Source organism: Gopherus evgoodei, chromosome 17 (genome assembly GCF_007399415.2).
Source record: "Gopherus evgoodei ecotype Sinaloan lineage chromosome 17, rGopEvg1_v1.p, whole genome shotgun sequence".
NCBI classification, from domain to species: domain Eukaryota; kingdom Metazoa; phylum Chordata; order Testudines; family Testudinidae; genus Gopherus; species Gopherus evgoodei.
The window spans coordinates 19927285-19955136 of record NC_044338.1 but is presented as its reverse complement, the minus strand read 5'-3'; the positions used below and the strand labels follow the sequence as shown (position 1 = coordinate 19955136).

The following is a 27852-nucleotide window of genomic DNA, read 5'->3' as shown; positions in this document are numbered from 1 at the left end:
CCAAAGGTATTGAATTCAATGGACGTAAGGACGCTAAGTCCCTTGGAGGATCTGGCCCTGAGACATTAAGTGATTTGCCTGTGGTCACACAGACTGGCACTCAGTGCCCCCCAGGCCCAAGAGGGGCCAGGCTCCAGCAGCTCCATCCCTGTTGCTGGTGCTCGGGGAGCCAAAGGCAGCAGGGTGGGCCATGCAGCTGGGCCTGGTGGGGCCCCGCTGACTGCTTGTGGGGGCTCCTCGTGGCCATCCGTCCCCAGAGCCCAGCGAAGAGCTGAGCAGGCCCCTCTCCCCGGCTGTAGGCTCCTGGTGCTGCTGACGCGCGTGCCCGGCCTGGAGCAGCTGCAGCTGCTGCTAAAAATCCCCCCGTGACTGCGGGAACATGGCAGGCGCTGTGACCCAGCGGAACAGCTGCAAGCCGAGGCGGGGGCCCTGCACGCAGGGAGCCCGGAGGAGCGAGCCAGCGAGCTCCCCCCGCCGGCCCCCCGGCAGCCCCAGCTGCCTGGCCGGAGCGGAGTCCCCGGGAGCTGGGGCTGCTGGATGGAAAAGCGACCCTCCCCCGCCGCAGCCCCGCTTCCAGGGGATCGGGGCAGAGCAGGTGCCTGGGCTGGGGGGCAGCGCGCCCTTGGGATTCGCACCGCGGCGAGGTAAGGACCCCGGGGACGGAGGGAGCTCCGGCTCCATAGACACCTTGGGGCAAGGCAGAAAGCCGGGGGGGCTCCGGGGCTGCTGCGCCCAGCCCGATGCAATAAAGTTCCAGGTGGCTTGCGCGGGGGGGGGGGGAGGTTGTGTTTTTCCAGGTAAGGAACAAATCAGGAACCAAAGTTGAAATTGGGCAGCCTAGGCACCTGGGGGGCAGAAGCAGCCGGGCCGGCTGAGTCCAGGATCCCACCAGGACAGGGGCAGGGGAAGAATTCAGCACGTCCCCCCCCCCCCCCCCCGCCCGGCACAGCTCTACTCTGGGAGGGATACAGAGCAAACCACTGTCAGTGCAGCGCTCCCCCCAAGTGGTGGGGTTGGGCCGCTGCAGCCAGAAGTGGGGCAGACAGCCGGGGGGAGAGGGATCGGCCTGGCAGCAAAGGGCTGGGTCCAGGAAAAAGCTTGCTGGAGCCTGGCGAACCGTTTCAGGGGGTCCAGGGTTGCTGGCAGGAAAGGGGGAGACAGGATGGATTGGGAAGGTCCTGGAAAGAGCAGGTGAGATTCCCACGCTGGGGAGAAGGGAAGGGATGCTGCCTCTGTGCAGAGGAAGAAGTTTAACCTCGGTCTGAGTCCCTGGGCCCCATCCGGCTCCCCAGACACTGGACTGCTGAGCCCCCCAGCACCCACTCCCTCCTGCTGAGCCCCGCACCCCCAGCAGTGCACCCTCTCCCTCCTGCTGCTGGTTGGTCTGTAATTCAAGAGAGAGCTTGTCAGCTTGGAACTGGGGAGATGCTGAAATCTGAACCGGGAGCTTCTCCCAGACCCTGTCCCTGACACACTGGGGAACCCTCCCTCCAGGCTTCAGGGCTGGTCAGTTTCACAGGAGACCCCCCCCCCTTCCTCCCCCAGACCCAGGGTCCATCCAGGCTCTCCCTGGCCTCCATATTACACTGAGCTAGTTGCTAAGGTTTCATCTGGGTGGCACTGACTTTCCCTACAGCATATTGTGGTGTGTGCAGGTGGGCGTAGCAGCTTATTTTTCTTCCAACACCGCCATACAAACTCTCATGCATATTCCCACGCCGACACCCTGACACATGCTCCCGGGCTACGTGCTGAAGGGGACACGCGGTCTGCCTGTGCTCACCTGCGCGTGTGTGCGTGCGCTCGCTCCATGGGCACTGGGCACACGCTGAAGTGCACGCGCTCTCTGCACAGGCCCAGGCGCTCGCTTGCATGTGCCTGATATGCACGTGCTCGCTGCAAAGGCTGACCCTCTGCGGATGCGCCCATGGGCCGATGTGCACAAGTTCACTGCATACATGCACTATTTATGTGCAAGTTCTAACTGCCAAACTCCCCCGTGCATGTGGTACTTTCACTCGGAGTGTGAACCTGTAGCCAAAACCTTTGGCTGCAAGGGGCAGTAAGAGGGTATCCAACTATGGTGGGAATTTGGCTGATATAAAAGTCTCGGCTGGATTGAGCTAGTCGCTACTTTAGCTCAGGGCACGGCAGTCTTTGAGGTCTCACCTTAGAGTGCACTGTTAGGGACACCAGTCCTGTGAAGAGGAGGGAGCTTTGCCTAGTGGTTAAAGCACAGGGTAGTCAGGAGACCTACATTCTGTTCTCAGCTCTGCCATTGGCCTGCTGGGTGACCTTGGACAAGACACTTCCCCTCCATGCCTCAGTTTCCTCCTCTGTTGGGCAGGGCTAACAGCCAAAAGGAGATTGGTGAGCCATGACTGGTTACGAAGCACTGGAGGAATGGAAGGCCCCATGGAAATGTAGGGGGCTAGGAGAGTTCAGGTTATTTCATTACAATTCCAGTTTCGCTCTGCCTGTAGAAATGCTCGTTTCACAGCAATAACCTGGCTGTTTCCTTTGCTGGGAGAGCAGGAGATTGGCCTAGTAATGAGAGTGAGAGCTGATTGCGCCTTGTTGCCGCTGTGAAGGGAGAAGGAGAGGTATGCTTTGGGCCTTTCAGATTCCCAGAGCTCAGAAACTGCTGGCCTTGTCCTTGTCGGCAACTCAGGGCCCAGTCTCCCTCTTGAGACAGGGACCAACTGGGGAAGGAATCACCCCACTGCCAAGCTCCCTTGCCATCTCCGAAAGCAGGACCTCAAGGGAAGGCAATTCTTGGCATAGTCCTCCATCCCCCACTCCTTCTTCCAACAGCCTGGGGACCCATCCCAAACTCTGGCCAGGGGGCTACATATCTGGGAAGGAGGAGCAAAGGAGGCTGGGCCTGGCATTGCCACACATCCTCTGCCATTCTCCCCACCCGCAAACACATCAAAGGCCCCTCTCAGAAGCGCGTGGGACATTGTCTGAGGAGAAACCACACAATGGAACGCGGTTACCAGTGCTGGCCAGAACCATGGCCCTCCAGCCCAGCTCCCTAGAAGAGGATCTCCCTGCCTCTCGTATGGAATTGGCTTGGTGGCTCATGAGCTGCTTGCTCATGAACTGGTGATTATGTTGTCCTCTTGTGGGAGAGACCTACAAAAAGGATAAAAGCTTTAATACTGCTGCTAGCTAAGGGAGATTCTCCTGCAGCATTAACAGCCACAGGCCTGTGGTTTTGAGTGGGGGAGAAATCCAGCGGAGCAGGTGTGCTACCAATGCTGAGGCCTGGTCTACACATAAAACTGAGGCTGACGTACCTTCATCGCTCAGGGGAGTGAAAAGTCTGACCTAGTGTAGACACAGCCAGGGCAGCAGAAGAACCTTTCCATTGACCTGGGGAAATGGCGTTCCTACAGTGAGGGAAACCCCCCTTCTCTCTGCATCTACACACCGTATACCAGCATAGCTCCAGTTGCTTGGACTCTGGAGTCCCAGCCAGCTCCCCATTCCAAGCCCCCCTGATTCTCCTGTTAACATAAAGCCCCCTATTTTCTCTGCTTCCCCTCCATTAGTCCTGCATCTCAACCACACCTTCGCAGCAAAGGAAGAGAGAGAGCCTGTTGATAGGGTTGCTGTTGGGCCAAGTGAGACTCAACCTTCCCAGGGGTTCAGCGCCCTGTCTTCCATCCAGCCCGAGTCCGGGCTAGCCTCTGTTGTTCTGGCTATTGCTAAGCTGCCTCCCTGGTCACAGGCTTACAGCAGTGTTGTAAAAGATACAGTCTTGGCTTAGAGAGAGGAAAGAGAAGATGTAAGGTGGGGAGGGACAAGGACACACACTTGGAAAGGTGATGTGACAGTTTCACATCCCAAGCAGTGGTAGGGATTTATCTGGTGGAGCTGCTGCAGATGGCAGTGTCATTGGGCTCCCTGTGTCTGGCCTGGTCTGGTCAGGACGTCTCTCAGGATCAGAGCAACGAAAGCACAGCACTATCGTAGTATATCTCAGGGTGCCAGGGGACAGTGTGGGTGGCAGCTGTGACACTGGTGAAGTTCTCTCCTTCCCCCTCTCTTGTGTTTCAGGCAGCCAGCATTCATGTCTGTCCATCTGTTTATTTTCTCCTCTAAGGCTTTTTTATGAGCTGGACAGAACAACCCATCCCCCTCATTGCTTTGTTCACCAGTTAGACCGAATTTCTGACACACCAATTTTGGTTCGTTGATTTCCAGTCCCTCACTTTTCTTGCTTACCAGGTGTGATTTTTAACACTCTTTGAGGAGGCCTTTGGGTTTGGACTAATACAATCTGTCTCCCTTTTTGCATTCTTTTTCCCATCAACATTTATTGTTGTAGGCTATTGTGACACTTCATCAACTTTGCTCCACTTTTCCCAGTGGCGCTCACAATCAGGGCAAAGTCATAGACCCATGCAGGTCCCCAGATCTGTACCTCAGAGTGTGGGGCGGGGGGAGCTGACATGGTGTCAGCAGTGGGATTTTATGCTACTGCATACATAAAGGTTGCTAGCCTTCCCCTATATTCGTGACACAGTTATTACCACATAATTGAGGACAGTGCTGTTAGCCACAGCTGGTCAACACTGCACTGTCACGGGGACTGAGTCAGGGCTTGCCAGCAGGCAGAACTGGGCTCACCCTGAGGTCCCTGTTTATTTCTATTCTGAATCCTCTGCTTGCCCTAGACTTAAAGAAACCCCTTTTCTTTCTTAGCTGCCTGTGCCTGATGGGAAACCTTGGGCTAAAACCAGGCCTCTGCAGACAATGGCCCCATTGAAGTCAATGGAAGTTTGATCATTGACTTCAGAGCAGCCAGGATTTCAGCCATGATGCAGCCACATGAACATATCTCCATATGCATCTGTCTGGTTGTGTGTGCATTGTTGTTTGCCTATCCATGTGAATGTGGCCAGGTGCGTTTGTCTGTAGGCAGTGTTGTTGATGCATGTGTTTGGGCTGGTGTGTGTGGATAAACATCTATGTGTGCCACGTTCTGTGTGCGTGAATGTGTTGTGAATGTGTAGCCACGTCTCCATGAGTCCCAGAGTGTGCCTGTGTGTTCACGTGCACATCCCTGAGAGCGCATCCACATTTGTCTCCAGACACGAGCATGTGTCTCTCCATGTGTATCCACGTCTGTAGTACTCGGCGGATCTGCCTGCTCAGAAATTAGCCTCCGTCAAGTTAATCACATAACTAATCAAACCCTGAAATGAAACATTAAGCTGTTCATGCAGCAGAGTGATGGCCCCAGCTAAATACAATTCCACTTGTCCAAGCGAACACAAGATGGATTTCCCAGCTCTGGGAGGTGTCAATTTAGAAATGCCCTAAGCTGTGGCTGGTGAATTCCACCTCTTCATCATCCCCAGTAGCCTGTACTAATTTATCCTAGTCACTTATCTAGAGCTGAGATGATAACTGATTTTGTTTGGTTTGGGTGCCAAACTGAAAACTTTGGGGTGGGGCCAGAGGCAAGAGGAGAGAATCATTTCAGTTCAAACCAAAACAAAGTATTTTGGTGGGTTTTTTTCCCCCCCTTGCTGAAACAAACCTAAAAAAACACTTTGTTAGGCGCAAACCAATTTTTTTTGTTTTCCTTCTGGGTTGTTGTTGGGTGTTTTTCACCTTTATTTAGTTTGCTAAATTTCCAAATGAAATGTCAAAATGCTCTAAAATTCTCTCATTCCTGGTCTACACTTGATTCTCAGGGGGGACTGCTACCAGGTCACTTGGGCCCTGATGGAGAAACAGAGACAGATCCCTCTGGATATGCAGCTATCAAACACTCTCACCTTTGGGCTGCCCCATTTTGGTCTGCTTGCCCCCAGCACAAGGCCCAGGTTCAGCGCTTGTCTACATGGGAACACTCAGAAAGTTAATCAGAATGAATGTTTTTAAAGTGGATTAGTTAAAATGTGCAGAAAGTAAATGTGAATTAAGCTAAACTGCATTCAGAATAAGAGCATGCAAACAGGGGTTTAATATGGCTAACTAGTCTACTTTAACTTCACACCCTTAGCTAATTCAGATTAATATTGCTGAGTAATACCTAGCCTCATGTGGACATGCCCGTACACAGTTTAATAGGAAGGCCTTGAATTAACTTGCAAGCAATTGATCCAATGACTCAGACATTGGTTTAGGACTCAGGACACCTGGGTTCTGTTCCTAGCTCTGCTGTTGGGTGGTGTTGGGCTAATCATGTCCCCTCTCTTTCCTTTATTTTGACTGTTTAGATTGTAAGCTATTTGGGGCAGCGACCATCTCTCCCTATTTTTGGACAGGGTTACTGGCTTAGCAGGTAGGTGTAAGCAGTAGATTGGTCTGTTTTGATTTTAGTGAGGCTTTTGACGCACTCCCACGTGACGTTCTCATAAGCAAACTAGGGAAATGTGGCCTAGGTGAGCCTACTATAAGGTGGGTGCAAAACTGGTTGAAAGAGTCTACTCAGAGAGTCGTTATCAGTGGTTCTCTGTCAGACAGGGAGGGTGTGTCTAGTGGAGTCCTACGCCGATCAGGGTTGGCTCTAGTACTACTAGACTTGGATAATGACTTGGATAATGGGGTTGGGAGGATGCTTATCAAATTTGTGTCTGGCACCAGGCTGGGTGGGGTTGCACTAAAGATAGATTCGAAATACTCCACTTAGGACGAAAAAATCAAAGGCACAGCTACAAAGTGGGGAATAACTGTCTAGGAAGTTGTATTTCTGAAAAGGGATCCAGGGGTGAGAGTGGAGCACAAATTGAATGAGAGATAACGAACGCGATGCAGTTGCAAAAACGCCTAATATCATTCTGAGGTGTATTAACAGGAGTGCCATATACAAGGGGTAACTGTCCTGCTCTGCTCAGCATGGGAGAGCCCTCAGCTGGAGTACTATGTCCAGTTCTGGGCACCACACCAGGAAAGAGGTGAACAAATTGGGGAGACTCCAGAGGAGAGCGACAAACACGATGAAAGGTTTAGAAAGCCTGACTTATGAGGGAAGGTTAAAAACTGTGCATGTTTAGTCTAGAGAAGAGAAGACTGAGGGAGGCCCTGATAAGTCTTCAGATATCTTCAAGGCTGCCTTAAGCAGGATGGTGATCAGTTCTCCAAGTCCATTGAAGGCAGGACAAGAAGTAATGGGCTTATTCTACAGCAAGGGAGATTTGGGTTTGATTGTCGGAAAAGCTTTCTAACTATTAGGGTGGTGAAGCTCTGCAACAGCTCTGGAATTCCCCTCGCTGGAGGGTTTTAAGAACAGGTTGGACAAACCCCTGTCAGGCCTGGTCTAGGTTTCCTTGGTCCTGCCTCAGAAGAGTGGGCGGGACTTCATGACTTCTTGAGGTCCCTCCCAGGCCTCCATTTCACTGATCCTATGTATCTATGCACAGCACCTAGCGCAATGGGGCCCTGATCTAGGTTGGAGAGTCTAGATGCTACAGTAATACAAACTCTGTTCCTTCCCTTTGGCTGGAATTGATGTGTGGCAGCCTCTTCTGACTTATCGCCTGTAGCTGGGGAAGGGATAGGTGGAGGGGGAAAGCTGAGGTGAGGTTCCCTCTGGACAGGGGAGGAAGGCCCGGTGAGAGGCGTGATCCTGAGACCTGCTGCTCCTCTTTGTTCCTGTTTTCTGCCTGGTTTTTTGGGGGTCATTTGAGGCTAGATCTGCCTCCCTTCCTTTATCAGGAGCTGTGCATGAGCTATTCTGTTGGGCAAGTCAAGATGCTGCTAACTTAGTGTTGGAAAGGCGCTGTCAGAACATGTGTACTTAGCACCGTTTTGCCCGCCCTGGCCATGACTTCCAGTGCAGCCTTTATGAAGTCAGGCTAATCAAGTCTCATGCTTCATGGCAGAAGCTGGTTGCCTGCAGGGGTCAGGAAGGAATGAGGCCCCCACCATGTGTAGCATTGCGCAATTGGCCATGGGAATAGTGGAGGACCTAGTGGGATAATGTGCCTGCAGCCAGAAGCCAAATATTGGACTGGGTAGACCTATGATATCATCCAGTATGGGAAAAAGGAGGGCAGGAGTCTGGATTAGATGGGCCTCTGGACTGATCCAGCAGAGGAGGGGGCAGGATGGCAGACCTCATGGACCTACAGAGTGATCTTGTATGGGAGAGAGATAGGATACTGGTCTCTGGATCAGTCCAGTATTGTTTGGGTCTGTTACAATCGGCGTGTCTTCTATGTGCAGTACTAGGGTGGTTGCTACATATCTGCTGAGGAGTTGCAGCCTGGCACAAGAGTTGCACTGTTGCCCTTTGATGAAAGTGTTCCATTCTCAGCCCCACCACCCCCAACCTGTTGTGCAATGCATTATGTGCCTGGCTGCATTTCCATGCTGCTGAATGTAGTGAGTTTGTCCAGTTGGATGCGTTGCAAGGTGCTGTAACTGGTCATTACTGTCTCCTTTTTGTTTAAAAAAGGGGGTTTGTGACTTAATTTCCTGTCTCATTTCCCTTCAGTGGAGCCAGTTACTAACTCTCTGGCTCATTCTGCTCCCTTTTGAGCTACTAGGGCTGCAGAAATGTCACTAAGTCCTCTGCTGGGGGTACAGCCAAGCCTGGAGCCCTTTCCTCAACCTCGCTCCCTGCAGCCCCCTGCACCGGGGCAAGGAGAGTGATGGAAACGTGATCCCTAGGGGACCAGGGCCAGCTGGTGTCATTTAAAACAGCCCCCAATGGGGCTGTTAAGAATCTGCTACAGAGGTGGCAGTGATGGGGGAGAGCCGGGCTTTGTCAGCACAGGTGATGGAAAGGGGCAGAGGTAGGAGGAAAGATGGCCCAGTGGTCGGAGCACTTATCTAGCATTTGGGAGACCTGGGTTCCATTCCCTGTTCTGGACCAGTCACTGAGTCTGTGGCTCAATTTCCCACCTGTAAAATGGGCATAACAGCCCACTGGGGCTGGGATGATGAATACATTAAAAGGCTGTGAGGTGCTCAGATACTGTGGGGCCAGGTACGAGCTGTAGCTAGCTAGGCAGGGCTCTGTTTGTTTGTTTGTTTTGTTTGGTGTGAGGCTGCCTGGGATACTTTGGGAGGAGGTGTCTTGTTTGACTGGGTCGCTCTTGGTCTTGCAGTGACAGGCTGGGCGGAGGAGGAAATGCTTCCTGAATGGGGCTGAAACTGCAGCCGCTGGAATATGCAGCCCGGGGGCCTTCCTGGCAGTGCAAACGCAGTGGCCTGCGCCAAGGAGCCGATCGCCACGTCGCGTGGGAGGGCCACGGCCGGGAGGCATGGTGACAACTTTCAAGGTCGCCGTGCTTGGAGCTCAAGGGGTCGGGAAGAGCGCCATCGTCCGCCAGTTCCTCTACAACGAGTTCAGCGAGGCGTGCGCACCCACCAAGACGCGGCGTGTCTACCTGCCAGCCGTGGTCATGAACGGCCACGTGCACGACCTACAGATCATGGACTTCCCACCCATCACATCTTTCCCAGTTAACACGCTGCAGGTATGTGTGCCAGGCGCTGATCCGGTAACACGAGCCAAAAGCAGATGGGCCTGTTGGTAACAAAGGGAGTCGGTTCTGAGTCTCCCCTGAGGTCACATGTGCTCTGACTCATCAACAGAAGAGACCCTATGCCATTTGACTCGGCATATGATGGGTTTCCGTTAAGGACGCTAATCCACAGCCCTGCAAAGATGCAGCCCAGGGATATTTTTGCAGTAGTTTTCCTCTTAGGATCAGGTTGTGTCTTACATGTCAGGGGCAAGATTTGCCTGATAAACAAATGTGTTAGAAGAGAGCTGCTCAGGGAAGGTTTGTTCTAGTGTTCTGAGCCTAGGATTGGGAATCAGGACACCTGGGTTCTAATCCCTGAATTGCATCATGGCCTTGGTGAGTCGCCTCCACTCTTGGTCCCTCAGTTTCATGAATTGCTTTGAGACTCTTGACTGGAAGGCGCTAAACCAGGGAAGTTGTTGTCCCTTTGAATGTTAACATATTGCAATCTGGCTGATTCTCATGGTAGTTACAATATACGGCAGGGCACAATCTGCAGTGTCATGGGAACTGACGTCTTTCAGCGCTGGAGAGATTAGGTCTCAGTGAGAATTGCAATGAACTTTAGGAATCACAAAAACATGCAGAAAATGCATTGTGACCCCTGCATTATCCAAACCCCAAATAACCAACCTGCCCATCTGCGGCTCCATGCTTAGCCCCTTCTCCTGTCAGAATATGTGCCCCTCTCCCACAGCCCTGAACCCCCATTTAGAGCTGAACGTTTTTGATGGCCCAGGAACATTTTGGATACTGTACATAGTTCCAGAGGAGAAAGTAGGAAGATAGAGCACTGGACTGGCATTCAAGAGGCCTGGCTTCTATTCCCGGTTTCGCCACTGGCCTACTGGGTGACCTTGAGCAAGTCACTTCCCCTCTCCATGCCTCAGTTTCCCCATCTGTACATTGATATAATGATACTGACCTCCTTCAGCAAAGCACTTCGAGATCTACATAAGAGCTAAGTATTATTATTATTATTTATCATTAAAAGGATGGTGTCTTCTTAGCTCAGCCTAGGCATTTGAGTGACCGTAGGAATTGTGGCCCTGTTCAGCGAATCACTGCAGCATGTGCTTTCCGTTCGACACCTGGATATGTCCACCCTGCAGCATGGAGGTGTAATTTCCAGCATGGGCAGAGGAACACGCACTGGCTTGGATCGAGCTAGCACACTAAAAGTAGCAGTGTAGCTGCAGTGGCATGGGCTAGTACAATCCTGTCTATGAGCCTAGGTACGTACTCCTGTGACTAGCTCCTCCTGCCGCCCCCCGGGCTGTGCAGTTGGTTTTACTGTGCTAGCTCGATCAGAGGTCTTGGATATCCACTAGAGCTGGAAATTCCACCTCCAGCTGCAGCGTACATGACGCCACTGACTTAAATGGGCGTTAAGCATGAGCTGAAATGCTTTGCCGACACGGGGCCTAGGAGAATGACGCCCCTGCACTAAGTGACAAAGAGTCCTGTGACACCTTACAGACTAGCAGGCATATTGGAGCATGAGCTTTCGTGGGTGAATACCCACTTTGTCAGATGCATGTAGTGGAAATTTCCAGAGGCAGGTATAAATATGCAGGCCAGAATCAGTCTGGAGATAATGAGGTTAGTTCAATCAGGGAGGATGAGGCCCTCTTCTAGCAGCTGAGGTATGAACACCAATGAAGGAAAAACTGCTTTGTAGTTGGCTAGCCAGTCACCGTCTTTGTTTAAACCTGAGCTGATGGTGTCAAATTTGTAGATGAACTGAAGCTCAGCAGTTTCTCTTTGAAGTCTGGTCCTGAAATTTTTTTTGCTGCAGGATGGCTCCTGCCCTAGTTCAGATTCCTCCTCGAGTGGAATAAAAACAGCTCAATAACATGTGACGTTTGGCCAGGCTTGGATCTCTGAGGTCAGGCTCCTGAACAAATAGGTTTGATTTTCCCAGGCGCCTAACTCCCTGTGTGAATCTGGACCTGCGGCTCAGTCCCTTGCTGTCCCTTCCTACCTTCCCTAATGATCTGCCGGGTATGGTGCGTTTCTCTTGCCGTTCTTCACATAAAACAAACCTGGCATCTTTTGAGGATGCTTGGCTGCTGTAACAGAAACAGGCAGTTCTGTTGAAAATTAATCCAAAGTGGGATATTCTGCCCTCCAACATCAGCCGGCGAAATCAAAGGCTGTAACGGACGACATCCCAACCCATAGTCTGAGGGAGCAATAGAATTCGTAGTGTACCAGGGCATCGTCCTGAAACAGTGCAGTACAATTTCATTGATCTCCCAGCAGATGCAGAATGTAAAGTCGCCGCTAATTTCTGACTTGTTTGTTGAGACATTAACTTTTATGCCTTCTGTCTGGGGAAGTCAGTACATTTTCTTGGGCGATCAATCAGGGTGCGAGGGTGATTTCAGAATCTGTAGGGGACCGGTGATGGTTATGGAGTTAGTCAGGGTAGTGGCTCCATAGTTAAGGTGGCAGAACAGAATCCATGCTCTGATTCTCATCTCCAATGTAGATACTATGGGGATGGACGCTTTATAATCGGCTAAGTGTGTATCGATTACCCAAGGGTAGAACTGGCCCAAAAATGCCCTTTGAGGCTGATATTTCATGTGCTTAATTTCAGCCCAAAGCTGAATCCTCACAATGTCCCTTCTTGCAGATTGGGAAAGCATAGTCCCAGAGAAGTGTAATAACATAAAAACAGAACGGCAATACTGGGTCAGACCAATGGTCCGTCTAGCCCAATATCCTCTCTCTGACAGAGGCCAGTGCTAGATACTTCACAGGGAATGAACAGAACAGGGCAATTTTGAAAGATCCATCCCATTTTCCAGTCCTGTATTGACTCTTCCCAACCTATCATGTTCATCTGTGTCTGATAATTTTGTTCTTTACTATAGTTTCCACCAATTTCCCTGGTACTGAAGTTAGGTTTACTGGTCTCTAATTGCCAGGATCACCTCAAGAGCCTTTTTAAAAAAATGGCATTACATTAGCTATCCTCCTGTCATCTGGTACAGAGGCTGATTTACACAATAGATTACATACCACAGTTATGCAATTTCATCTCTGAGTTCCCTCACAAATGTTGGGAGAATCCAATCTGGTCCTGGTGACTTATTACTGTTTAATTTATCAATTTGTTTCAACACTTCCTCTACTGACACCTCAGTTTGAGACAATTCCTCAGATTTGTCACCTAAAAAGAATGGTTCAGGTGTGGGGAATCTCCCCCACATCCTGTGAAGTGAAGACTGATGCAAAGAATTCATTTAGCCTCTCCACAATCGCCTTGTCTTTCTTGAGTGCTTGTTTAGCATCTTGACGATCCAGTGGTTCTGCTGACTATTTGGCAGACTTCCTATTTCTGATGTATTTTAAAAGTTTTGCTGTTAGTTTTTGTGATCTTACTTAGTTGCTCTTCAAATTCATTCTTGGCCTGCCTTATCATACTTTGACATTTGACTTGCCAGAGTTTGTGTGCCTTTCTATTTTCCTCAGTAGGATTTGACTTCTAGTTTTTAAACTATGCCTTTTTGTCTCTAACTACCTCTCCTAGTCTGTTTTTTAGCCATGGAGGCATTTTTTTTGGTCCTCTTTACTGTTTTTTTTTAATTTGGAGTATACATTTAGTTTGAGACTCTATGGTATTTTTAAATAGTCTCCATGCAGTTTGCAGGCATTTCACCCTTATGACTGTTCCTGTTAATTTCTGTTGAACTAGCTTCCTCATTTTAGTGTAATTCCCTTTCTTGAAGTTAAATGCTACCGTGGTGGTTTTTTTGCCATTCCTTTTCCCCTCTGCCCCCCAGAGGATGTTAAATTGAATTACATTATGGTTGCTATTACTGAGCAGAACAAGCTATATTCACCTCTAGGACCAGATCTTATGCCCCGCTTAGGACTAAATCAAGAATTGCCTTACTCCTTCTAGGTTACAGGACAAGCTTCTCCAAGAAGCATCCATTTATGGTGTCTAGAAATTTTAACTCTGCGTCTTGTCCTGAGGGATACTTGCCCAAGGGAGTGGATAGCAAGGGCCCTGTGTAGGAGGAGGAGCCGTTCTTGACTTAGTTTTGAGTAACACCTCAGAGTTGGTGGAGATCTCTGGCTGTGGGGAGGAAGCATCTCAGCATGAGTGACCAGAATCTCATTCAGGTTGTGAAAGCCACAAAATGGGATCAAAATAGAGATAATTAAAGGCTGCTCAGTTTCAGATGAGCTGCTGTTTGAGGATGTGGGCCATGCTGTGCAGAATCTAATGGAGGGGTGGGTATGAAAGGAACATATGCCTAAGGATTACACATGAGGTTCTCTGCTGTTAAGATACAAGATAGTAATTTTTCATGGGGAAACAGCCAGGGTAGAATCCAGACACTCCCCTCCCCAAACTTGAACTGAATCTGTTCTGAGTTGTGAAAAAACATCATGTGACCCTTTTCTTTATTTCCCACTGGCTCCAGCTCCAGTTAGTCCCAGGATAGGAAGCGCTGGCTCTTTATTTATTCCAAGCATTTATCTAGAGCTCATCCCCATAATATCTGATCATGATGTAGATTAGAGCAAAAACAATTTCCAAATTTAAGGCCTGATATAGTTTTGGACCAGAATAATTGTTTCAAGCAGAAACATCATGTCTACATTGCAATCACGGGGTATAAGACCATAAGAACGGCTGCATTGGGTCAGAGCAAAGGTCCATCTAGCCCAGTATCTGTCTACTGGCAGTGGTCAATGCCATGTGCTCCAGAGGGAGTGAACCTAACAGTAATGATCAAGTGATCTTTCTCCTGCCATCCATCTCCACCCTCTGACAAACACAGGCTAGGGACACCATTCCTTACCCATCCTGGCTAATAGCCATTAATGGATTTAACCTCCATGAATTTATCCAGTTCTCTTTTAAATGCTATTATAGTCCTAGCCTTCACAACCTCCTCAGGTAAGGAGTTCCACGGGTTGACTATGCGCTGTGTGAAGAAGAACTTCCTTTTATTTGTTTTAAACCTGCTGCCCATGATTCCAGGTCATATAGTCATACCCAAGTTAGCTTTAATCTAGCTAGCTTGAGCACCAGAATGACACAATAGCATGGACTTCAGCAGGGCTAGTCACCTGAGTAAGTATCCAGGGTCCTGGCTTGGGCTTTTACAGCCTATGCTTCTGCAGCTTCCTTGCTATTTTTAGCCCTGGTCTACACTGAGCTGGGGGGGGATCGATCTAAGATACGCAACTTCAGCCACAAGAATAGCGTAGCTGAAGTTGACCTATTTAGGTCTACTTACTGCGGCGTCTTCACTTACTTACTTACTGCTGCCGCTCCCCCGTCAACTCCGCTTGCACCTCTCGCGGCAGTGGAGTCGACAGGAGAGTGCTCGGGGATCGATTTATTGCATCTAGTCTAGATGCAATAAATTGACCCTGATAGATCGATCATTACCCGCCGAAATGGTGGGTGGTGTAGACCTGCCTGGGTAGAGCTAGCTCGGGTATGTCTACCCATGCTGCAGCTACACCTCTGATTTCAGTGTAGAACAGGCCCAGATTTTTAAAGGTCTTTATTGCAATGCCTAACTGATTTAGGAGCTCGTCTCATTTCCACCCAAGAGCCTAATTCCCTTTTGAAAATTAGACTTTGGCTCCTAAATCAGTTAGGTGTTGCAATGCTGAGCGCAGCAGCTCCTAAATAGCTCTAAAAATCTGGGCTGGTATGTCTACCTGTAGTGATGCTGGTACAATCCCTGGAGTGAAGGCATTATTGCTTTATACCAGGATAGCTTATGTCCCTTCGTACATGAGAATAAGCTGTGTCTGCATGAACACCATTATACCGATAGAATTATGTTCACACTAGGGAGTTGTTCCACTTTGACTACACCAGCATATTTAAAGAGGTATAAATGTGTATAGATGAGGCTAAGGAGCTAATACACCATGAACAGTCCTACGCCTAGCCAGGGGGAGAGGAAAACAGAGAGCGATCTAACTCGGTGTTTCTCCATGACTGGTCTGTGGAGCAATGCCAGTCCCTGACACAGTAGCAAGCTGGTCCCTGGTTCAAAAGCGTTGAGAAACATTGGCCTAAAGGATGGAAGAGGGAAGAGGTCCTAAAAGGTGCCTTTCACTGCACTGAGAGTGAAACAGCTGGTTGGAAAAAATGCCAGTTATTTTTTTAAGGGGCATTTAGGAAAAAAATGGGAGGGGGTGTTTTGTTTTTTGTTTCTCCCCAAATTTCCCACAAAACAGTTCTGGTTTTCAAATTCTGGTTTTGGTTTAAAAAAAATCAGTTCTCACAAAAAGGTTTCTATTTGCAGAAACCTAGTGGCCTCTTCCCGCGCACCCCCCCCCCCCAATTTTGTAGAGACTAACAAAAGTGTTAACCAAAAATTGTTTGGTTTTTAGTTTCAGTTGGAAAAAACTGGAAAATGTTGACCAACATGGAAAAACTTCTGCTTTAATTGGGTTGTAAAACCATTTTGCTGAAAAATTTGGGGCAGCTCTGAGGAGAAATTGGGAGTGGATGTTTTACTAAAAGAGGGGTTCTAGTTCGAGCAGGAATTAATTGAAGGCAGTTCTCTGGCCTGTGTTATACTGGAGGTCAGAGTAGATGATTACTGTGGTCCCCGCTGACCTTAGACTCTGTGCACTTCAGGTGTATGCCAAGAGCCAAGCACAATGCCAGTGCCTCAGTTCAATCCCCTTTGAGCCCTAAATCAACCCTCGGTGCCCTGCACCCAGCCAGATATAAAGGGGGTTCAGCTGGGCGGTTCTGGGGGAGTTGCATTCAGCCCCCCTCAGCTGGACAGGTTCAGAGAGGAGCATTGCTGTGATGCAAGGAGGTCAATAGAGTAAAGGAATAAAAATGGAAGGATTTCCCCAGAGCTGCATAAGGGAACAAAAGGTCAGTGCAAGAGACAGATAGAAAAAGCAATGGGTAATTTATTGACATGACGGATGATGCCTAACATACTCCCTGTCTTGGTGTGCACCACAGAGGGCGGACGGTGCAAACGGATGGAGATTTCCGGGGAAGGAAGAATGGGCCTTGGAGTGATCTCAAAGGAGTGAAGGGAGGTGGGAAACACAGGGGCTTGGCTCACCCTAGCTGCACTACAGCCGATGCTGCGGAGGAGGGATCAATGTAGAGAGGGGTAGGAGTGCATCACCTGAATGGGAAAGAGGAGGCCTGGCTGTTGGAAGGGGAATGGATGGCTCAGAAGATTGGTCATTGGTTACAAAGGCTTTTCCTTCTAGATCACCCTGTTGGTCCAGTTCGGTACTGACTTGCTTGGGGACTATCAATAGAATGTGGTGTGGGTTAGAACCGTTCCAGAGGAACAGATGCCCCCATCAGAACTGGCACCTTTCCTGGTAGTCTCAGAAGAGAGGCAGAGGACTAAGTGAGGTGGGGTCCCTCCAGGGCAGGGTTGAGGGGCATGAATAGCTTGGTGTGGGTTCTGGGAATAAAGAATACGTGCTTTTCAGCAGGCCGTGTCCATCGCCCCAGAGAGCTCTGATTATGTGTGCTTCTGAAATGGACTGCTCCAGCCCTCCAGGAACTGTGGGAAAGTTTAGACCTGGAGACAAATGTCACGGCTTGGGTTCATCTCTGGTCAGAGGCTGAAATGCCAAAATGTGGAGCGAGGCGCTCTGCCCTGTATTCCTCTGACTGAAAAGACCAAGTCCTGGAGAGGCCATGAGAGAGGCTGTCCTTCAGGGATTCCTAGCCCAGCTAGGCAGACTCCTTATCTCCCATGGTGGCCGCTTGTTCATTATCACAACCCACCACCACATTCCCATCGTGCCACCAGGGCCTGTGTGGTTGCCGCTAGTGCAAAAGGTTATTTGTGTAGTGCGGAGCCAATGGATTGGCAAGTGAATCTGAACCTTCTCTGGAGGCCAGGCCTTTCTAAGAGAGGTACCCTTAGATCACAGCACCATAGGCAGCCACATAAGGGCTTGCTTTTCCATCAGTCCCATGTCATGCTCTCCTATCTGCTGGTGAGACCAGCATCCCTGCCTATGGTCCCATGTGGCCTTCCTGGCTCCTTGCTTGGAACACTGCACTTCAGCTTCACCTCCTAGCTTCTCAGTCTGCGCTGGGGTTAGCTAGACATTACAGATGTTTATATACAGGTGAAGGAGGGGGTCACCCCAGCTGTAGGAAGCACATAGGCAGGAGATTGCCCCCTTTATGCCCCAAATGAATCCTGGGCAAACCTCAATCCCAAGAAAGGAGGACAGTGGATGGGCTCCACACACAGTACCTCACATGGGGGCCAGCACTGCAAATAGAATTAGCTCCAAGCCACTGTACACCAGGCATGGATCCTGTCACCCTCTCCTGGTTGCTTTAAATAGCTTCACTTGCCTCTCTGAAGCAGAACTTGGGAGCACCAGGGCCAAGGCTGCTACATCACCAAGCGGAAAGCGATGCTCAGCAGTCTATAAATATGCCGTGTTTATAATCACACAAAATATAGGGCTTCTGGCAATGCATAATTCAGCAGGGCTGAGGCTGCATGGGGAGCAAGCAAGCAGGAGATAAGCACCTCTCACTGGGCATCCTCCGACAAAAGGAACAGCCTCTTATCCACTAATGCCCTAGGCAGGGGATGGCAACGGCTTCTCCCAGAACGGCCTTATTGTTGCATGAACAAGGCACAATTGTGAGAAGAATGTACCCCCCTCCCCCGTGTTGGAGGAACATGGATTCAGCAGCTGAGAGCACACAGCTCTGCGCTGCCTTCTGGCTGTGATCAATCCCCGCCCCTTTGGAATGCTCGCTGATGGATTCCCACCTCTTTGGAATGCTGAGCAGCCTATCAGGATGATTCCATCCATCCACTAGGCTTTATAGCCTTGGGTGACACTTCACTTGGAGGTAGCGAGGAAGGGATGGCGTGCATGCTCCTCTTTCACAGGCGTTTCGTGAAGGGACTGACAGGCAGCCAGTCCTGACAGTCGCACACTTTTTGGGAGGTGCTTTTGAACAGAAAGAGCAGCGTGGAGCTAATTCATAGCAAACTTTCTTACACTCATGCCACAAGGGAAAACAACAGGAGAGCAGCAGCCTGACCCATCGAGGTGTCCAGGCTCAGTTTCACACGTGCGTCATAAGGGGAGCACAATCTGGACACTAATGCTCTGACAATTGGTGAGAACCTACTTTCTGGAATATCCTCTTGGGGAGAAAGAACTGGCCAGCCTGGCACCTGCACTGACAGACCCTTGCTCCGAGTTCACTCAGCTCCCTTTCAGAAACAAGGACCCTTCCAATGGTCAAGATACTAAGAATATGTAATGGCCTAGTCCTCCTGTCACTTACACCAGAGTAAATCCATTGTCTTCAGTGGCGTTACTTATAGAAATTGTCCTGCTGGCTCAGACCCAAGTCCATCCACTCCAGTGTCCTATCTCCAGTAATGGTCAGTACCAGATGTTTCAGAGGAACCCTTAGCAGGCAGGTTTACTCTACGGTAGTGGAGAATCAAGCTCAAAGATTCAAGTTTATCCTTAGTAGGACCTAACTGACAGGAGTGAAGTTACACCATTTATATATTTGACTCCCCTGTCAGAGAAACCAGTTTAACCTTTAGAAACTGGCATCAACTTTGCATAATCCACATCAGCCCAACTGCTCCTGTGTCCTGAGTGTTTTCTCTAGTTCTTTGTCTCTGAGAGTTGGAGCTTTTAACTTCCCTGCCAGCATTTCCTTTTCTAGTGTCATGAGGCAAAGCAACTTTAAGTGAAATCTAGATAAGATAATAACACCCTAGTGAAATCATGATGGACAATGCTGAAAATGACTCGAGTGATGGCATTCAAGCAAATTGCATTCCAGTCTCAATGTAATAAGCTGTAATATACTGATCTCCCAGACATATTGGAACTCTTCCATAAAGATATTAACCCACAGATAATAAGCTGCCACTATAATAGTCTTTATCGCTTTGATAACAGTCACTGAAAAGTCACCCTGTCATTTTCATGCACTGACCAGAGGGCATGGGGGTGGCACCATGAATGAACAGGTTTCTTTCATCACTAATTCCAGTGATTCATTCAAACCTTTGTGGCCTGCAAGCAGCGATCCAAAAAAGTGTCCTTTGCCATTTCTTCCATTCCTAGCTCCTTTTGTTTGCTTTATTCCCAAATATCATCACCGTGAGAGGGGATGATTCATTGTTCGAAAATGTCTCACTACAGGAAGAATTACAATAGTTTCTTCTAACTGTATTTTTATACTCTACAGTCAAGATTTTGCAATTTCTCCTGCATAGAGTGCTGTCCCAATCTATCAGTCATAAGAGTCCATATTGTATGGAATCCTAAATCTCTACCCATTTCCATAGTGTCCGGGACTCCTCAGTCCATTAGAGCAGCTGCCATGTAAAGATGGGTGATCCCTGTTTTGTTAAGAATTGTGGGTTGAAGCCGTGTGCAGTGAGAGAGGTGCCTGATGGTGCCAGTTTGTATGGCTCACAAGAGGAGCCCAGGCTGCCAGCGATCAGAGCGCTATAGCTTTGTGGTTCTGCCATGGATTGGATTCTTGTGTACTGCACAAGGTCAGCAGGCACAGATGGAATGTTTCCTATGTTTGTTTCCTGGGACTTGCGTCTTTCTGATCCTTTGACAGCAATTGTATTTCTAGAGTCACCTTTTGAGCTGCGCTTGTGTACAGTATAACAGCAGTCTGGAAGCCCCGATGCAACCTTTACATGGGGTTGGATTGGGCACTGGGAATTAGTATTTCTTTCTATTTTTTTCTTGAACAAATGCAGTGTTAGTGGCTTCTGAATGGTGGCATTTAAGGAGGTAAAAGCAGGGCATATTTTCACTCGTGCATCATGCACAAAACACTGACTGTTCTGTATGGGAAGCTCTTGAAAAGCCCCAGCTGTTCAACAAATGTCTTTTTTTATTAACATTTTCTAGCCCTAAACTGTATATGTAGCATGCCTCACCCTCCCCGAACTAGTCCCCTGCAGCCCTAGGCAATGCAGGGAGGAACACAAAGCCATGGAATGAGGGCCTGACTTTGTGGGGGCTGCCGTTGTGCTAGGTTTGCCAGCATGGCTGTGCCAGGGCATCTCAATCCTAACTTGCAGCATCCCCTTCTGTTAGCATCCTGGGCCACCCCCAACTCTGCCAATACATCCAATGCTGATCTATGGCATGCCCTGCTACTCTAGGCTTGGGAGCACCCCACAACAACCACCACCAGCTCCTTCTGCCATTCCAGTCCTAACCTCCGCACCCTGCACAAACTCAGCTCGGCCAATGACTCTCAGTTCTAACGTGAAATACCACTGGATCTTCCAGTTCTGGGCTCTTCTGACCTCAGGCCTTCTAGTTAGCAAAACCTAGTATCCTAGTCTTTGCCTTTCCTGAGCAAAGAGCTGTCCTGGCCCAGCCATTCTGTGATGTGGATGAATGGCCACTCTAGACCAGAAAAGGAAATGTAGTTGATCTCTCTAACAAAATGTGTACAGTCTAGATTGCCAGAGGTGAACACTTAATATGTTCACTGACAATAACATTCAGTGAGTTCATTAGGCTGAGGCAAGCTCTCTAAATCTAGCAACAACCTAATTCAGAACCATGGACAGATCATGCGCTAATAGTGCCATTAAGTATCTAGCAATGAACATGAAATTAGTGCTGTTGGAAAGTACCTAATTAACAGACCTGGAGACCGGGGTCCTTCACGTGCAGGCTTTCCCTACATTGCCCTGCCAATGTCGATATAAAGGGGAACAAACTTTTAGGAACTAGGCTTCTCCCCTCCAACATCAGTCGCCAATCATATAGCCCATCAAACAGCCCACGAACATAAGTAATGTTGAGTGCTTTTCCCCGAGTCAGCTTTGAACCCATCCTCTAAGGGGGAAAGAGAACTTAACCCCGCGCTGGTTCCTGATCCTGAACTTTACCCAGGGTGAGGTAGCTGGAGATGCTGGTGAGAGGAGCTTTGTTGATGTGATTAGTCTGACCTCGTGCATAAGAACAGGCCATAAAACTTCCTGGAATTAATTCCTGTTTATTTGCCAGGGAGCAAGCCAGAGAAGACCAAGAGGTAAAGAAGGAGAGGAGAGGAGGGCTGTGGTGGGGGGCGTTGAGGAAGGTTAGTAACCAGGATGGGATGAGCTTGAGGGGGCAGGTGGAGGAGAAACACTGTCACAGAGCAGGGAGATGACTACCCCTTGTCACACTGAGTCAGCAGCAGAACCAGGAATAAATCCCAGATCGCTTGAGTCCCAGTCCTGGGCATTAACGCTAGAGCATGTGCCTGCTATAATTATCTGCTACTTATTCCACCAGGGTGCAGTGAGGCTGCTGCTGGGAAAACCTCCATTATGCCTGTAATATCACCCATCCCAAAGCAATGGTAACCGCAGCTTTGGACTCGCGTTAACTTGTACAGCTGGCCCTAGGGAGGCTTGAAATAGAAGACTACGATGGTGCTTGGGTTTTGTGCCACCAGTCGCGTTTGCAGAAGCAGGCGTGGTATTGCTTTAGGAGCAGTGCCCAAGTCCAGCAAAGCATGGGCATAGACCCCAGTAGCAGAAGGCCTGGCATGGTCCCAGTAGTGCCCTTGCACATGAGCTGGCACAAAGGCTGGAGAGATACCCCTAGGGCCGTGCCAAGGCGGACGTCTGTGCCTGAGCTTTGACCGATTCCTGTGTGCCTGTTGCAGGAGTGGGCGGACACGTGCTGCAGGGGGCTCCGGAGCGTCCACGCCTACATCCTAGTCTATGACATCTGTTGCTTTGACAGCTTTGAGTACGTCAAAACTATTCGACAACAGATCCTAGAAACGAGGTAAGTGCCTGCTTGCCTTACTCCTGGAAAGGGCCCAGTTCACAAAGCTGAAGTCACCTCTCAACTGTGCATCCTCTCCAGGACTATACTGGGGGCAGGGAGAAGGATGGAGGGTAAGCAGGAGCTCCCTGGCTGAGCCCAGCACTCTCCAGGAGTCTCCTGGTTCCCTTCACTGCTGATAGCCCTAGGGACTGAAATCTTCTAACAGGTGCAGGCTAGATCCAGACACCTTCCACCTGCACTAAATTCACTCAAGCATCATAGAAAAGCAAAGAGCAACAAACAGCTCAGAAGGGAGCTCTCCAAGCTGCCAAGGAGATATTAAGAGCCACAGCGGGGCCAAGTCTAGTCATTGGCAAAGCAGCTTTGAGTTTCTTACCAGTATTTGTAAGCTGCGCTTGCTGTGACAAGGGAGGTGAGTGATTTGGCAGTTTGCTACAGCAGGATCTGCCATACCCCTCCATGCAGAACAAAGTTCCCTGCCGACAGCAGCCCCCAGTCTGTCCCTCCCTTCCCCCCACATTACACCAGGGAGGCTCCGGATTGCCATCCTCTGCCACTGGGACAGGCCCAGCCAAGACCTGGGGATAGGAAGGGATCCCCAGGGGACAGAAATGTTAGTAGGAAGATAAAATAGCGAGCAGCAGAAGCGCTATCGTAGGAAATTGGAAGGGGGTAACGGGTTGGAGGTTAAGGGACTGTGGCCTTCATCCCAATAAAAAAAAATTGACGTGTTTCTTCTCTTCTGTTACCAATTCCCCCCACTATTCCACTCTGTGTCTGCCCTGCCTCTCTGCAGGGTCATCGGCACCACTGAGACCCCCATCATCATTGTGGGCAACAAGCGGGATCTGCAGAGGGGGCGGGTGATTCCCCGCTGGAACGTCTCCAACCTGGTGAAGAAGACCTGGAAGTGCGGCTACATCGAGTGCTCGGCCAAGTACAACTGGCACATCCTGCTGCTCTTCAGCGAGCTGCTCAAGAGCGTGGGCTGCGCCCGCTGCAAGCACGTCCACACCACCATCCGCTTCCAGGGGGCCCTGCGCAGGAACCGATGCACCATCATGTGAAGCCCTGCTCACCACCCCCTGCTCCCATGACCGTCCCCAGAGACACTTTTGTAAAACAGAGGGGTGGGCGCAGGAGGACGTGACAAAGGAAGCAGTGTCAGGGAGGGTGCACAGGTCTCCTGGATGAAGCCTTGGAGTGAGCCACCCTCAGCCCTTCCCATCCCCAGCACATAGATGGCACGGCCTGTCAATTCAAGGAGGCGGCGTCATGCTCCAAAGTGCAAAAGGCTGTTAGGCGCCTTCCTCTCCTCCCGCCTCTGCATTGGATCATGGACTGGATGATGCGGTGTCCAGCGAAGAAGGGAGAGGGGCACCTTGGAGAGAGCAGGGATGGGTGAAGTATCACTGGTTACCGCGTAGTTAGGGGCGGGGCCGGTCTCCTGCTGTCCCAGAGCAAGGCAAGGCTGCTATAAAGCTGCCGCTTGGTTATTACCTGACGATGACCTTGTCTTGACAAGTGGCAGATTTGTATGGCTACACATCTGTAATGCCAGCGGCCTACCACGAGGCATAGCGTGGCATCCCCTGGTAACCAGAGATGTTTTCACTGCAAACAGGGATACAAAGACCCAGTCAGCCTTAAGTCAACAGGTCCTTCACCCTTGTGCCAAGAGAGTAGCATGGCATCAGGGAAGCTGAATCCTCCCTTCTTTTGCCCATTGGATCTGGAGCTTCTTCTCTCCAGGGACAGAGCAGCCTGACAGTGAGAGGCATGGCTGAAATGGATTTTTTTATTTTTTTATTTCGGGACAGAATTTTCAGATGGTTCAACACCCCCCACCTACCCCCCTACACACACACAAATCTCCCTCCAAAACTGGTCCGTCCTGTTTCCTTCCCGTGTTGTGTTTCTACAGGCGCCAAACCTTTTTTTAAATATCTCAACAGCGTGAGCGGATGTCTGAGGCTTGCCTTTCTTGGCATGTGCATGTTGGGGTGTTCATTCTCACGTGAGTGCATGAATAGCCCCTTCCCACTGACAAGACACCCAGGTTTGGCAGTTAGCTGCATCATTTTTGTTCTTCCTTTTACATGAATTTTTTCCCCCCAGCTGGCATTTTGGCACTAGGTTTAAAGCAAAATGATCCTGAAATTCTAGCGTTAGTTCTACTGTCCCTGCCAGACTCCTATCTGACTGTACCAGATGTGCTGGATGGGTACTGGAGTTCTACCTCTTGTTGCTGGAGCTGACCACTGTCAGTTTTGTACAGATTTAAAAATCATCATCATAATGAAACCAAACTAGACAATGATCTCCTTGAAGGATGATAATAGTGCTCTGTAGACATATAGCTAGTGTTTGAGAAACATCCTACAGCTAATATAAACACGATGGTTTTAATGCTCATTTACATCAAGGATCTTTTGTGCTCCTCTGTGTAAAGGGGCATAAGCATAAATAAGTATCAGGACTGATTGTTTTTAAACTGAGCGGACTCAAACCCACTTACATCTTACTGTCATGGCAGGAGAGATCAATGAAAACTGAACTTCAGTTAGAAACGCCTGTTTTCCCACAGTTGTTTTACCATAATTGACCTGCTAAATTCACCCCAACTTAAGGCTACTTTGCAAAGATTGACTGACATTTCAGATGTCAACATCTCAGTTTATATGCAAGTATGTACAGTTTCCTAATAGGCAAGACTATCTCCTTAAACTGTTTAAAAGGGCTGATCAGTAGCTGCAGTGGATCTCAGCTTCATTCTCACACACACAGACACACATACAGACGTCTCCCCCAGGATAGCCAGGGGCTGTTGTAATAGAATAAATGAAACCTGAGAGGGAAATTTCTGTGTTCAGGCTTTACTAGAAGGAGATGCTATGATACTTTATACGCTGTTACACTTTCTGGATTCGTCTATTATTTTTGTCCTAGACAATCTTTTCCCTAAACATGACCCTTGCCAGAAGCCCTGGTGCCATCCAATGTCAGACTCCTGAATTACATTATAGCAAGGCAGTCAAATTGTTTAAAGATGACCTACAAAGAAATGAAAAATTGGATTTGTGCCTCTCCTTACGCACATTTATCAATCATAAATTAGTCAAAAAGAGGTCTGCCTTTTTTAAAAAAAAATTTCTGCTTGTATTTTATATTTTAGAAATATAGGTCTTGTCTACCCTATTTTTCCCCTCTTTAACTTGCTCAAACACACGAGAAACACTTGGGAGAAAAGATTTCTTGGTTAAAGTTTAAGGGAGGAGGAGGAAACTCCCACTCCATACCTGAGACAAACAAGTTCTCCAGTAAAATCAGACCTGCAGTTTCTAAGATAAAAGTTTAAGCCTTCCTTTTCTATAATAAAACAAAAAGCCCAATATTTTCCCAGTGGTAGGTCCCATTTCACAATGATGCTATTACTATCTTGGTAACACTTTTTATTAAGACAACATTTCTAAAAAAAATGAACTCTAACTAAAGTTTAATTTTTATGACCAAATCCCTGGAATCTTGCTGTCATGATCACCAAAGTCACTTGCTGGAATACAAAGTATATTGAGAGCACTTTTGCAATGTGATAGGCTGTGATTTAGCTGTCTAATTACCATTACCACTAAAGAGAGGAGCATTGCTAAGTCATTATCCGCTGTGCTGAAATTGTATGCCATGTACAGTTAGGTTTGCAAAATGGAATGCCATATAACATGTAGAGAGAGAATGGAAACAAATCTACAGCTACCTAGGTACTTGCACCATAGCCACTTGGAACTTCACAGTAACAATGGGTAATAGATCCTCCTGCTCCAAAAACACAGGCCTCCATCAGAACTAAAGGCAAATCTCTAGTATCAATATGGAGTCTAGGACACACAGCTGAGTCCAGCCACTAAAGAGCAGTAGTACATATTCACAGCAATCAGTACATTACTCTATGAATAGTCAGTTGTAAATTCTAGGCTTATGATTCTACTGAAACTTTGTCGGACTTTGTCATGGTTTGTGACATCAGCAGAACCTTCTGCTGGAATTGTAATTCTAGAATTAACTGTTGCTTGTTATATATCCTGTACGCTGCATGTACTACAATGTAATAACATGCTTTGCTACAGGTGGTTCTAATGTCATCTGTTTGGTACATCGTACTTATTAACACATTATGTCCCTATTCTTGTTCTTTAGCCAGCTTTATCCCTTAAACTTTTTTAAGAAGACTCATTTGTAAGTGCTAATAATAAAGCATTTATAAATATGCTATCATGTAAAAATATCACGTATTAAGCCAATACATAGATTACTATAACCCTGTATCCTGCAGTTTATAACAGAAATTAGGCTAATAAAAGATATTACCCCATCCTCCTCATTTTTCTAATAGCCTGAGACCAACACAGCTACAACAAGACTGCAAACAGTTTATAACACACTTAGTTATAGGTTTTATAGCACTGATTAAGTATTTTGAAAAATGTTACAAATGTAATTATTATATTCTACAATGACTCAGAGAAAATTATATTAGTAATAATACTACTTAGCATTTATATAGCATTTTTCAGCTTCAGAGTGAACTGGAGTTACAAACACTGAATCCTCACAATAGTCTGGTGGGGTGTAGTTATTTTACAGGTGGGGAAATGAGGTAGTAAGCTCAAGTGATTTGCCTAAAGCAACAGAAGGAGCTAGTGTCAGAGCTGGAACATGAATTGAGGAATTCCAGGCTTCCAAGCCCATGCTCAGACCCCCAGGTAATATTGATTGGTGTCAGTGTTGGGCTGTGAAGCCACAAAACAGGAGGGAGAAGATGACAAGCGCAATAGCATTTTTAACAATGCTCTTAATAAATATTGTAATAACTAATCACATAATTATTTATGAATTAACCTATTTCTAAAAATACCCTTAATACAAAGTGTTACCGTTCCCTCTCTTTAAACAAGGTTTAAAGAAGGAACATTTCACCATATACATTTTTACACACACAACTGTGCTTCCTTGGCAGGAAAATTGTTCCCAAATTTTCCTGGTGAGTGTCTTCCCTGGGAGGGCTCAGGCGAGAGCCACATTTCTCTCTGCACTGTGCATCTATTATTTGGTCTACATTGGAGGAAATGTACAGATGATGTGATGTGATGTGAAAGCCTCTAATTAGGAGTGTCTCTCTCTCTCTCTATTCCCTCCCATCCCTGCCCCCAGATGTTCTTCATCTGACCTGTTAGGTTGAAGGTTTCTTGGATTTGGTTTTCCACTTCCCTTTGGGTTTCTTGTTGGAGATTCCCAATGTGTCTGTAAAGCCTGCAACACACTACACCCGTTATGGGAAATCAGATTAAAATCAGGTGCATTTCCCCTTCTTCTGTACCTATGTCTCTGTCTTCTTCCTGCAATGTCTGATTGGTTCTGATCGAGTCTGGCAATTCCTATCTTTCTAGAAGCAGAGCTGTTCATGCTGGTCACTTGGTGATGGTGAGGAGTGTGGATATAAGAACAAACTCCAGCTTTTCTAGTATCCTGTCTCTTGCATGGCCAGCAC

At 48.4% G+C, this 27852-nt stretch overlaps 1 protein-coding gene across 5 annotated transcripts; it reads left to right on the top strand.

Annotated features, from left to right (window-relative positions):
• Positions 1-466: 466 nt before the first annotated feature.
• Positions 467-27680, top strand: RASL10B (RAS like family 10 member B). Of its 5 annotated transcripts, none has more exons than XM_030536967.1 (5): positions 467-644; positions 6240-6304; positions 9081-9446; positions 22180-22304; positions 23104-27680. In XM_030536967.1, the coding sequence occupies exons 3-5, from the start codon at positions 9231-9233 to the stop codon at positions 23372-23374; spliced, it is 612 nt and encodes a 203-aa protein (XP_030392827.1). In that variant the 5' UTR covers positions 467-644; positions 6240-6304; positions 9081-9230; the 3' UTR covers positions 23375-27680. The 5 variants fall into 5 exon arrangements, with proteins under 5 accessions (XP_030392827.1, XP_030392823.1, XP_030392826.1 ...); XM_030536963.1 differs by having other exon boundaries at positions 9075-9446; XM_030536964.1 differs by lacking the exon at positions 467-644 and adding an exon at positions 3090-3108 and having other exon boundaries at positions 9075-9446.
• Positions 27681-27852: the final 172 nt, after the last annotated feature.